This window comes from Colius striatus, chromosome 5 (assembly GCF_028858725.1).
Source record: "Colius striatus isolate bColStr4 chromosome 5, bColStr4.1.hap1, whole genome shotgun sequence".
NCBI classification, from domain to species: domain Eukaryota; kingdom Metazoa; phylum Chordata; class Aves; order Coliiformes; family Coliidae; genus Colius; species Colius striatus.
The window spans coordinates 57961314-57973712 of record NC_084763.1 but is presented as its reverse complement, the minus strand read 5'-3'; the positions used below and the strand labels follow the sequence as shown (position 1 = coordinate 57973712).

The following is a 12399-nucleotide window of genomic DNA, read 5'->3' as shown; positions in this document are numbered from 1 at the left end:
AGCCACCAGTGATGACCTCATGGCACGTGTTTGGGATGGGCGCCCAGGGCCAGCCTGGCTTCGGCAGAGCACGCTGTACCTGCCCCAAGGACCTGCTCTGAGAGGCAGCGGAAGAGCAGCATGGAGCCAGGGACGTCACTGAGGCAGGCAATGAGCCCCTGGTACCCGATGTCCTTCAGCTTCAGGCGGCTCTTGCTGCGCTCGGGGACCTTCTCGTACTTCAGCATCTTATAGAGGATCTGGGGAGACAAAGCGAGGTGGCCACCCCACTGCAGCACAGCCCCCAGCCGCTGGGGGTGGCAAGAAGTTGGTGCTGGGGACCCCCTCTTACCTTGAAGACCCTCTCCCGCACTTCATCTGAGAACTTCTTCTGGACCAGCAGAGAGAAGAGGACCTCCACGTGGCCCGGCTCAAAGAGGAAGGCAAAGAGCTGCTCCTGGGCAGGAGAACCCTTCAGCAGGCTGTGGATCACCTCCAACGCCCCACAGACCTGCAAGACATGAGGTTGTTCATCCAAGTTCCCTACCAGGACCACGGCAGCCTCTCCCCACCTGCTGCCAAGTGTTGGACCGTGGCACACTGAGGTGTTTGGAGACCAGGGTGTCTCTGTGCTGTACCTGCTGCTCGTCCTGTGCCCCAGCCACGTAGCTCAGCAAGCTCTGCATCTCCTCCCCAGAGAAGCTCCTGCAGAAGAAATCCTTCACCAGGCTGAAGAGGGATGTCTGCACTGTCTTGATGTCGTCGGTGGCTGTAGTCTTCTCCCTGGAGGTGCTGATGGACAGACATCCATGGGCATTCCCTCTAGGAATGTGCACAACCACCTTCCTGCCTTGTCACCCATCACCAGCACGATCCCAAATCCCACCATGAAGCCTGAAAAGCTCTGGGGCAGCCTGGTGTGGACGTCCCTTCTAGTCAACCCTGCCCAGAGGGGAACGTCCACCACATCCCTTTGGGTCTCTGCAGGGTGTGAGCACCCCCAGTATCATAAAACTCATCAGGTCAGACAAGGAGAGGGCATCAGCTTGTTGCAGAAACCACCATACTCTTGGTTGCTGCTGGAGGCAGATTTGGGGCTGATTGGGCACAGCTCTGGGTGGAGGCTTGGGCATGGGGCATGGCCCTGGGGAGCAGAAGATCCTGCACTGGTCACCACGCTCCCACGCTGGAAGGTTATCCCAGGAACTGCTCGTAGGGGGGAAAACCAGCCCAAGCGTGCGGTGTGTACCCCAAAGCACAGCTCCAATGGGCCAAGCCCACCTGCAGGCTGGTGTTTGGGGGGGCTACAAGTGGCCACTCACCCGTAGTGTGTTCGGATGGAGTCGAGGATGAACTGCACCCCGTACTTCTTACGGATGCGCTGCTTGTGGTCCTTGACAACGTTGGCCAGGTACTGGATATGACCTGCAGGGAGAAGTATCACAGAATCCCAGAGTGGTGGGGGCTGGAAGGGCCCTGCAGAGCTCAGCCAGCCCCAGCCCCTGCTCCAGCAGGTTCCCCTGGCTCAGGTCGCACAGGAACGTGTCCAGGTGGGGTTGGAAACCTCCTGAGAAGGAGCCTCCACACCCTCCCTGGGCAGCCTGGGCCAGGGCTCCCTCACCCTCACAGTAAAGAAGTTTTTACTTAAGTTTTTATGTTCCAGCTTTTGTCCATCACCCTTTGTCCTGTCACTGGACACTACAGGAAAAAAGTGGTGCCCCAACTCCTTGACAAACACCTTTCACATATCTGTAAGCACTGATGAGATCCCCCTGAGCTCAGGCTCCTCTTTCCCAGGCTGAACAGCCCCAGTTCCCGCAGCCTTTCCTCCTCACACACATGTTCCAGCCCCTCAGCACCCTGGCAGCTCTCACTGGCCTCTCTCCAGTAGTTCCCTGTCTGGCAGCTCAGTTTCTGGTGAATCAGCCAGTGCTCCCAGTTTGGTGCCAGCAGGGAACTCGCTCAGGGTCCCTCTGTCCCCTCATCCAGGTGGTTGACGAAGATGTTGAACAAGACTGGCCCCAGAACCCATCCCTGTGGAACCTCACTCAGGCCTCCAACGTGACTCAGCTCCATGGATCCCCACCCCAGCAGCCGTGAGGCAGCCGGCTGGGATGGAGAAACCCCCCTGAGCACCCCCTGGCCCCCACCTAAGCGCACGGCGAAGTCGCTGTTGCTCCAGATGCGGAAGTCGAAGAGGAGGTGCTGGTAGAGGAGATGCAGCAGGAGCCCACTGCCCTCTGAGGCCACCTGCTCCATGAGGATCTGCGAGGCCATCAGCGTGCTCATGTCCAGCAGCGGACCAGAGACCTGTCACGGGTGAGAGGAGGGTGGCTCCCAGGACTTTTGGTAGCCCCACTCCCAGCTTTGGTAGCCCCTCCCCTCACACCTTCTGCAGCAGGGCTCCGATGATGGCCGGCCCATGGCACTGCACCAGGCTCTCCTGGTTCACCGGGTGGTTCTGGATGAAGTTCTTCACCAGCAGCAGGAAGGCAGCCACGCTGTTCCTCTCCAGCCGGCTCTCTGCAGGGCACAGGGCACAGCCACATCGCCAGCTGTGAGCCCTGTGCCCACACAAACACCTTTTTGCCTGCAAAGGGCATCCTGGACAGCCCAACCTCAACTTTGCAAACTTCTCAGCCCGTTCCCCTATTTCTCCCAACTTTAAGCCAGTGGAAGCCTCTGTTGCTCTAAGCAGCTTGGAAATAAGCAGCTGGGTATCAGGAGAAAGCTGGTTTCAGCTATGCAGGAGAAGGCTTCTGCATGAACCCAGCCCTGCTATAAGACACCAGAGACTCCACACAAAGGCAAGCCAGAGGCAAGCAGGCTGGAACCACCTTCACCTTCCCAGAATTGCTCGTTTATGGCTAATTAGGTCATAACATCATTAAACATCAATGGTTTCACCATTACTCTGTAACTCTCGGTGCCCCAGGCAAGAGCTCTCCTGCCCACGGTGGACACCAGCCTGCTCCAAGCAGCACCCACGTGGCACCTACAGCCACCCACGTGGCACCTACAGCCACCCACGTGGCACCTACAGCCACCCACACCACCCCACGTCTCCTGAGGTCCTCACCTGAGGACTTGCCCAGCGGGATGAGCATGCCCTGGGCATTCCTGGAGGATGTCAGCTCTGGTCCCACCAAGTCGTTGGTCTCTTGCTCATCCTCAGGCTCCTCCTTCTTGGCCACCACTTGCTCGAGCAGGGGAAGCAGCACTCCCATCCCACCCACGCAGTTCACCACGTCCTGAAAGAGGGAGGTGAGGAGATTTGCTGGGTGCTGCATGGTGACAGCAATGTAGAGGAGGAAGTTGCATGTGCATCTGGGGTCCATCCTGCCTGCTCATGGGCTCAGCCCAAGCCTGGGAGAGCCAGGCTCTGTGACCAGCACAGGTCAGCTTGTACCCAGACCCATCCTACAGCATCAACTTAAAAAAAGGCCCCAAAAAGCACCATCTGTGATGCCCGCCCTGGACATTGAGGACCTCTAGGACAGACAAGGTTCTTAGGGGACCCACGCAGGTCCTTGGTGGACCCAATGTCACACAACAGAGTCCAGGGAACCACCATGGACATCCAGCCCTCTGTGGAGGAGCACATCCAACCCAAGGATGGATCAAGATGCTTCCAGGCCACAGAGGCCACCCTGCACCCAGCGTACCTTGATGTCCCAGTTGACCACCTTGTGCCCCGTCAGCCTCCCGTCCAAGCCGTGGCTGGGAGAGAGGTCCAGGCAGATGTTGTTCCTGCAGGCCTGGAAGAGAGCACCATGGGAGCATCCTCGTGTTCCTGGAGGTGTCACCTACGGCAGAGGGTCAGCCAGGGCTGTCCCTGGCGGGGTGGCTGTCCTCACCTGGGGGGTGTAGTACAGCAAGAGCTTGCTGCTGAGCTCCACCAAGTCACCTTCCAGCGTAAACGGTGACGTGACGTTCGGTCCTAGAGGGAGAGGACTGGAGTGAGCCGGGGCCTGCTGAAGGAGATGCTGGTGGTCACCCGGGTCCCTCCCACCTCCCCTTGTCACACCTGCACAGAAGAGCGCCTTGACCTGGGCTTGCTGCAGAGCCTCACAGAAGATGGCCACGGAGCCCAGGTGACCCTCCAGGGATGTGGGACTGCCCCACTCGGTGTCCTGGCTGCCAGCCACCGTGGTGGCCACCACCCCCTCCGTGGGGGGCTGCGTGGGGGTCCAGGCGTGGGGGCCCAAGGCGGCGGGGACGGACTGGGAGCGCCCGAGCGTGGGGTGCGTGGGGAAGGGCGGCTCTGGCCCGTGGCACGCTGCCGGGTGGCCGGCGGAGGGGAGGCTGGTGGTGGTGGTCCGGTGGCCCGCGGAGCCGATGCAGCAGGAAGTGAAGGACTGGAAGGGAGAAGGGAGCGGCGGTCGGGCCCCAGCCCCGCGCCGTGGGGACGGCTCTGGCGGCCGCGGGGCTTTCCCCACCTCGTGCAGGGACGGGAAGCGGAGCTGCGCCGTCTTCCGCAGGTGCCCGTCGGCGAAGATGCTGACCACGTTCTGGCCAAAGGGCCGGCGGCCGGCGACGTGGACGATGTCAACACAGTGCTGGGGGGACAGGGAATGGGAGTCAGGCGCCCTCATGTCTCTGCTGCTCTCTCCATGAGGGTAGAGATGGGGATGATCATAGAATCATGACAGCTGGAAGAGAACTTGAAGCTGCTGCAGTCCCAGCCCTCCCCTCACCCTGCCACGGCCACCACTGACCCATGGCCTCAGCCCCACGGCTCCAGGCTTTGGGGTCCCTCCAGGGATGGGCACTCCCCCACGGCCCTGGGCAGCTGGGACAGGGCTGGACAGCCCTTGGGGGAAGGAATTGTTCCCCAGCTCCAGCCTCAACCTCCCCTGGGGCAACTTGAGCCTGTTTCATCCTGTCACTTGGGAGCACAGACAGACCCCCAGCCCCAGCCTCATGTGAGGGAGCTGCAGAGAGTGCTGCTGTCTGCCCTCAGGCTCCTCTTCTCCAGGCTCAACACCCCCATTCCCTCAGCCCCTCCCCATCCCCTTGTGCTCCAGCCCCTTCCCCAGCTCTGTGCCCGGCTCTGGCCACGCTGCAGCCCCTCAGTGTCCCTCTGGCAGTGAGTGAGGGGCCCAGCACTGACACAGCCCTGGAGCTGCAGCCTCACAGAGCCCAGCACAGGGGACAATCCCTGCCCTGCTCCTGCTGCCACCCCACTGCTGATCCCAGCCAGGCTGCCACTGGCTTCTTGCCCCCCTGGGCACGCTGCTGGCTCCTGTTCAGCTGCCAGCACCAACCTCCCCAGGCCCTTTCCCTCCGGGCAGTTTCCAGCCCCTGTGCCCCAGCCTGAGCTTGGGGTGGCCCCAGGGCAGGACCCAGCCCTTGCCCTTGTTGAACTTCATACATCTGGCCTCGGCAAAGCTCACCCAAGCTGAGTCGTTGAAGTCAAACTCCGGCAACGCCACTGTCATGTAATCCTTCTTGGTGCAGACGGCCACCACCAGCACGCCGCCGGCGGTGAAGAACGCCTCAAAGCCCGTCCCGCCGGCTGTGAAGAAGCTGGCGGAGGAGAAGCACGGTGGAGATGGAGGAGCTGCCCCTCCTCATCCTCACCTCACTCCCGGCTCCCAGCCCCTCCATCGAGCACCACCTGTACAGTTGCCTCCTCTTCGGCCTCGCCGCCGGGGCTTCGGCTTCCTCCTCGCTCAGGCACAACCAGGCGTGGAAGGCGAAGGCGCTGCCGGGCCACTTCTGCACGGTTGGCACCATGATCCCCGCCATGCCGGGCGTCAGGTCGAAGCACTGCAGCGCCCGCGGGGGCCCCTCTGCCCGCGCCATGCCCGACAGCGCCCGCACCACCGGCGCCGCGTACGGATGCGGCCCCCGGCCGCGCTCGCGCCGCAGCAGCCGCAGCAGCTGCCGCAGCTCCCCGGGGCGGATGGAGAGGCCGCCCAGCGCCCGCAGCAGCTCCAGCAGGTTTTGGGAGCAGGCAGCCGGCAGCGCCGGCTCGGCGGCCAGGGCGGCCAGCAGGTAGCCCACCATGCCGGCCTTGACGCAGGTGAGGCGGCTGGGCAGGGAGGCCTCGCACAGCCGCCGCAGCCAACCCGAGAGGAACGCCTGCAGGTCCCGGCACGCCAGCGCCGGCAGCCAGGCCAGCAGGATCAGCAGAGGCTGCTCGTTGCGGATGGGGCGCACCGGGAAGGAGCCGTGGTCGCCCTCCACCGCCTGCCAAAACACAAGTGGTGGTTGGTGATGTCCCGAGCTCATGGAGGGGAGATGGGTCTTCCCCCATGGGCAGCCTGGGATGGCAGCAGAGGCCTTGTGCATCAAGCCCCTTGGAGACTCCTGTGCATCAAGTGTCTCAGAGACTTCCATGCATCAAGGGTCCTGGAGAACCTTGTGCATCAAGAGGCTTGGGGACCTCCATGCATCAAAAGCCTTTGAGATCCTTGTGCATCAACCTCCATGCATCAAATGTTTTGGAGACCCTCATGCATTGACCTCCATGCATCAAGGGTCCTGGAGAACCTTGTGCATCAAGAGGCTTGGGGATCCCTGTGCATCAAAAGCCTTTGAGGCCCTTGTGCATCAATCTCCATGGATCAAATGCCTTGGAGACCAAGGGGCTTGGAGACCCTCATACATTGACCTCTATGCATCAAGGGTCCTGGAGAACCTTGTGCATCAAGGGGCTTGGGGGCCCTCTTGCACCAAAAGCCTTTGAGATCCTAGTGAATCAACCTCCATGTATCAAATGTCTTGGAGACCAAATGCATCAAGGGGCTTGGAGACCCTCTTGCATTGACCTCCATGCACCAAGGGTCCTGGAGAACTTTGTGCATCAAGGGGCTTGGGGACCCCTGTGCATCAAAAGCCTTTGAGGCCCTTGTGCATCAACCTCCATGCATCAAATGTTTTGGAGACCAAGGGGCTTGGAGACCCTCATGCATTGACCTCCATGCATCAAGGGTCCTGGAGAACCTTGTGCATCAAGAGGCTTGGGGATCCCTGTGCATCAAAAGCCTTTGAGGCCTTTGTGCACCAACCTCCATGCATCAAATGTCTTGAAGACCAGATGCATCAAGGGGCTTGGAGACCCCTGAGCATCAAAGAGCTTGGAGATCCTCATGCATTGACCTCCACACATCAAGTGTCTTGGAGACCCCGGTGCATCAAAGGTCTTGCAAATCTCTGGGCATCAAAAAGCTTGGAGACCCTCATACATCAAGGGTTTGGGGGACTTTCATGGGGCTTGGGGACCCCCTAGGCATCAAAAGGCCTGGGGAATCTCATGCATCAAGGGATTTGGAGATCTCTGAGCAACATGCATTTTGTAAACCCCTGTGCAGAGATCCCCATGTATCTAGTGCCTCGGAGATGCCTTAAGCATCAAACATCCTGGAGACCCTGACACAACACGCAGTACCACATCAGTAAGAACTCAAAACTCTCCAAAGCTGAGCACGACTCCAAGCTCAAGACGGCCCTGGGACCCTTCAGGAGGAAGCTGATTGGCAATTAGCAGGGTGGAGAGGACTGAGGGGCAAGGAGTGGAGCTGCCAAGGGCTGAGATGTACCACGGACCACCAGCACTGAAGGCTTGGCGTGGAGGAGAAGGGGCCATGCTCACCATGTTGAGGAGCTCCTGGAGCAGGCGTCGGGTGGGCTGCCCTTGGCTCTTCAGCACCTCATAGAGGTGGGCGTAGCCGATGCGCTCCTTGAACACCTCCTGCAACGCACCCGGCACGTGGGACCCCGTGACGAGCCCCACCACGCGCTGCTTCCCCCCAGCCCGCCCCTGAGGTGAGAATGACCAACCCCATGTGCTTTTGGGCCATCCTCCCCGCCTCTGGCCTGCTGCCCACCTTGGCTGAGGGCGAGTTGCTCATGATGGCGGTGAGCACCGCGACGGCGTGAACCGCGATGGCGTCGGAGCCGCCGTCACAGCCCTGCGGGGATCGCGGGGGTGGTGGGTGCGCTGAGCCGTGGGCTCGAGGGGGTGCAGCCCACCACGCCTGCTGCTCTGGTTATGGGGTGGCCCCACACAATACCTGCTGCAAAGGGACCTCATCCCGGGCTTCACCCGCCTCCCGCGAGCTGCCGAGGTAGAGCTGTGGGGCACAGGGAGCGGCACGTGGGGGGAAGAGGGTTACGGAGGGTCCCGCCCCAGCAAAGCCCTGCTGCGTTAGAGCCAGGAAGGGTGAGGATGGTCCCCAAGGGAGGCCAGCGCTCGGTACCTTGCTGTTCTGGAGCAGCCGGATGATGTGCTCGAAGCAGTTGTTGCTGAGGAAGACAGCCTGCAGCACCGGCCGGTCCTCGCAGCTCAGCATGGCCGGGATGGCATCTACAGGGACGTGCGGCCGCCTCAGAACCCGTCCCGAGTCCCCAGCCCCGTCCCCGTCCCCAGGCACCTACCCAGCATGAGCACACGCAGAGCCACGAGGCCGCCGGCCGCCTCCGGCGCCAGGGACGCCACGGGCAGGTCTGAGTTGAGCACCCTGAAGTAACCGTCCAGGAGCAGGCGCAGGGGCACGGGGCCGGCGCCGGGGCTGCTGCCGTGCAGCACGTGCACCACGGCCACCAGCCCCCGCAAGGACAAGTCCAGCAGCCCAGGCCCCGGGGGGTTCTCTGTGCCACCACGCTGCAGCACACCCAGCAGCGCCTCCACCGCCGCCGGCGTGACGGCACGCAGAGCGTTGGCCTGCCGGGACGTGAGGGACTGTGTCACAGGACCATCCCACATGGTGGGGGCTGGAAGGGCCCTGCAGAGCTCAGCCAGCCCCTGCCCCTGCTCCAGCAGCTTCCCCTGGCTCAGGGGGCACAGGAACGTGTCCAGGTGGGTTGGGAACCCCCTGAGAAGGAGCCACCACACCCTCCCTGGGCAGCCTGGGCCAGGGCTCCCTCACCTCAGCACCAAAGGAGCTTCTCCTCCTGAGCCAGGGGCACTGCCTGTGTGCCAGCCTGTGCCCGTTACCCCTTGTCCTGGCACTGGCCACCCCACAGCAGCCCCATCCTTTAGGGATTGATCAGCATTGATAAGACCCCTCTCAGGCTTCTCTTCTCCAGGCTGAACAGCCCCAGTTCCCGCAGCCTTTCCTCCTCACACGTGTTCCATCCCCTCAGCACCTTGGGAGCCCTCCCTGGCCTCTCTCCAGCAGTTCCCTGTCTCTCTGCAGCTGGTCAGCCCAGCACTGGGCACAGGGCTCAGCAGGGCAGAGCAGAGGGGCAGCACAACCTCCCTGGCCCTGCTGCCCACACTCTGCTGGATGCCCCCAGGCTGCCATTGGCTTCTTGCCCACCAGCCCACACTGCTGCTCATGTTTCTCTGCTGCCCACCAGCACTGCCAGGTCCCTCTCCTGGAGCTGCTCTCCAGCAGGTGCCCCCCAGCCTGTGCTGGGGCAGGGGCTTGTTCCTGCCCAGCTGCAGGACTCTGCCCTTGCCCTGGGTGACACTCAGCAGGTTCCTCTGTGCCCAGCTCTCACTGACTGGCAGCACAGACACTTGTGCATCGGCCAGTTTGGTGCCATCAGGGAACTTGCTGAGGGTCCCTCTGTCCCCTCATCCAGGTGGCTGATGAAGATGTTGAACAAACTGGCCCCAGAACCCATCCCTGTGGAACCCCACTGCCCACAGGCCTCCAGCTCAACTCAGCACCATTCATGTCACCTTATCACAATCTAAAATCCTCAGCTGAGGCTACAAACACCGAGCTCAATGTCTCCAGGCTGCTGCAGCTTTCACCCACCTCACTACACCCCTCTCCTGGCTGCCTGCCAATTAATTTCAAAGCCATTAATTAAATCGTGATTTCCACGCTCTGGGTTAATTAAAAACCTATTTCTACTCAAATTTCTTCAGCCAAAAAAGATAACAGTTCTCATCTGCCACCCCAGAGCTGAGCTGGTGCTGAACCAGGAGCTTTAGCTCAACCCCTCCTCTAGTTTAATCCCTTTTTAAGGCTTAGGAATTGCAAATACAACTTTTAAAGGGCTTATGAAAATGAAGGTGGTTTAATCTCAGCCTCCATCTCGCTTGGATGAAAAGGACATTCGGGGGATTTCTCACTTAGGTGATGATCCCAAAACCTCCCTCATCCCAACATTACCTTAGATCCAGACAGAATGGCCCCAAAAAGGTGGATAAGTCGGAGCTGGAGTGTTTCAGGGAGCTGCCCTCCAGCTTGGAAACACTCTGTGAGGATGAAGAGGGAGAAGATTTACTTTGAGGAATAAAGCAACAAAAAAACCAGAGGGGAAAACACCCAAACCCAACCCTTTCCTAACCAAATCCACCCCAAAAGACACAGTGGAGGTGCTGGACCCTTTTGATGAGGGAGGAGATGAAGCTTTTCACTAATTTTGCAGCTCTGGCTGCCCCAGGGGAGGTTTAATTTTTGCCCCAAACCCCAGGTTTTTATGGTTCAACTCTGGGGTGCAGGTTGGGGATTTTCAGGCAGTTGGGCACGTTGGGACTTTTAGGGGATTTTTATTCAGAGAGGGTGGGATTCCCCCACAAAAAACCCCTTTTAGACTTATTTTTGCAGCTCCCCAGGTTGTGCAGGGCTTCAGGATCTTATACCTGCCCCCAGGACCCCAAACATCCCCATCCAGGCATATACAGAGTCCTGGGGACAGGTATAGGATCCTGTATTTGCTCCTGGATCATACACAGACCCAGAGGCATGTATAGGCTCCTGTATTTGCAGGGGCAGGTACAGGATCCTCTGCTTTTCCTCCCCTATGGACACACACAGAGTCCTGGAGCAGGTGTAGGATCTTGTGTTTGCCCTCGAATCATATAATAATCCAGTGTAGGCTCCTATATTTGCCCTTAGGGTAGGTTTAGGATGTCCAGGGTCAGGTATAGGATCCTACATTTGTAGGGACAGGTATAGGGTAACCAGGGGCAGGTATAAGATCTCCTGGACAGGTATAGGCTCCTGTATTTGCCCTTGAATCATACACCGATCCTGTGGCAAGTATAGGCTCCTGTACTTGCAGGGGCAGGTTTAGAATGTTCTGGGGCAGGTTTAGGATGAGCAGGTAGAGAGTCCTGTATTTGCAGGGGCAGGTTTAGGATGAGCAGGTAGAGAGTCCTGTATTTGCAGGGGTAGGTTTAGGATGAGCAGGGGCAGGTTTAGGAGGAGCTGGAGCAGGTTTAGGAGGAGCTGGGGCAGGTTTAGGATGAGCTGGAGCAGGTTTAGGATGAGCTGGGACAGGTTTAGGATGTTCTGGGGCAGGTTTAGGATGAGCTGGGGCAGGTAGAGAATCCTGTAATTGCAGAGGCAGGTTTAGGATGAGCTGGGGCAGGTTTAGGATGTTCTGGGGCAAGTTTAGGATGAGCTGGGGCAGGTTTAGGCTCTTACATTTGCAGGGGCAGCTCTAGGACAAGCAGTAGCAGGTATAGAATCCTATATCTCCCCTCAAATCACGCACCTATCCCTGAATACCATATGTCTCCCTGGATCCTCCCTGTGCTCATGGATCCCATTCCCATCCTCTACCTGTCCCTGGATGCTCTGTGCACCTATGGATCCCGTCCTGACCCGCTGGAGCCCAAGACAGGGGCTGAGCCTCCCTTTACCTTGGAAGAAGGTGCCGAACTCAGTGGGCAGAGGGACGGGAGCAAACTTGTATTTACTCTTCTCCTTTGCACTGACGACTTCCCTGGAAGGAGAGGGCTGAAGTGGGGGGTGTGGAGGGGTGTGTGGAGGGTTTTGGGGTGCAGGGGGGTGCCACACTCACCCACTGAGCTGCCTCCTCCAGGTCTGGTAGGGATCGAAGAGGCACTCGCAGAGATGGAGGGCGTAGAGCACGGCGCTCTCCAGCTGCATCCCACTCCCCTCATCCTCCCTGCAATTCCTCAGCTGCCAGAAAAACAGAGTGGGATTAAATCTCAATCCCCCCAAAATAAACCCCAACCAATCTGAGCCTTTTCCCCCCCAAAAAAATCTGGGTCAGTTCTCCCCACCTTGCTCGCACAGACCCGCAGCAGCCTCAGCACCTCCGGGATGAAGCCGGGGGTTTTGTCTGCTTGGATGTTCTCCAGGTTCCTGGAAGGGGAAAGGGGAACCACACTGAGGGGGGTTCATGTGTTATGGGGGTGGTTGCCCCCTGTGTCCCTCCCCCTGCCAGAGGACACGGGGGTGGTGGCTTTGTGGGGATGCTGCTGGCAGGGGGGTCACTCTCGTGCTGCTGCCAGGAGCGGGGATGTGCTTGGAGGGAGGAAGTGTGATGCATTTTGGGGTGGGGAGGGGGATGCTGTGCTTTGGGAGGGTCAGTTCTCTGTTTTGGGGTGATGTGATGCAGCACTTTGAGGGGGATGCTGTGCTTTGGGAGGGTCAGTTCTCTGTTTTGGGGTGAGGTGATGCACTTTGAGGGGGATGCTGTGCTTTGGGAGGGTCAGTTCTCTGTTTTGGGGTGAGGTGATGCAGCACTTTGAGGGGGGTG

At 59.7% G+C, this 12399-nt stretch overlaps 1 protein-coding gene across 2 annotated transcripts in view; it reads right to left on the bottom strand.

Annotated features, from left to right (window-relative positions):
• The window catches only part of NBEAL2 (neurobeachin like 2), a 35002-nt gene that overhangs the window by 15191 nt on the left and 7412 nt on the right, over positions 1 to 12399 (bottom strand). For both annotated transcript variants that reach the window (XM_061996250.1, XM_061996251.1), the window contains exons 4-25: positions 11921 to 12002; positions 11695 to 11816; positions 11534 to 11616; positions 10056 to 10141; positions 8365 to 8650; positions 8187 to 8293; positions 8001 to 8060; positions 7815 to 7898; positions 7580 to 7678; positions 5600 to 6174; positions 5376 to 5508; positions 4419 to 4538; positions 4007 to 4337; positions 3837 to 3919; positions 3645 to 3737; positions 3059 to 3230; positions 2369 to 2502; positions 2130 to 2289; positions 1302 to 1404; positions 618 to 771; positions 332 to 490; positions 80 to 239 (exon numbers count right to left, since the gene is read on the bottom strand). In XM_061996250.1, the coding sequence (XP_061852234.1) occupies positions 80 to 239; positions 332 to 490; positions 618 to 771; positions 1302 to 1404; positions 2130 to 2289; positions 2369 to 2502; positions 3059 to 3230; positions 3645 to 3737; positions 3837 to 3919; positions 4007 to 4337; positions 4419 to 4538; positions 5376 to 5508; positions 5600 to 6174; positions 7580 to 7678; positions 7815 to 7898; positions 8001 to 8060; positions 8187 to 8293; positions 8365 to 8650; positions 10056 to 10141; positions 11534 to 11616; positions 11695 to 11816; positions 11921 to 12002 (3386 nt within the window). The remainder of the gene's footprint in view (positions 1 to 79; positions 240 to 331; positions 491 to 617; positions 772 to 1301; positions 1405 to 2129; positions 2290 to 2368; positions 2503 to 3058; positions 3231 to 3644; positions 3738 to 3836; positions 3920 to 4006; positions 4338 to 4418; positions 4539 to 5375; positions 5509 to 5599; positions 6175 to 7579; positions 7679 to 7814; positions 7899 to 8000; positions 8061 to 8186; positions 8294 to 8364; positions 8651 to 10055; positions 10142 to 11533; positions 11617 to 11694; positions 11817 to 11920; positions 12003 to 12399) is intronic.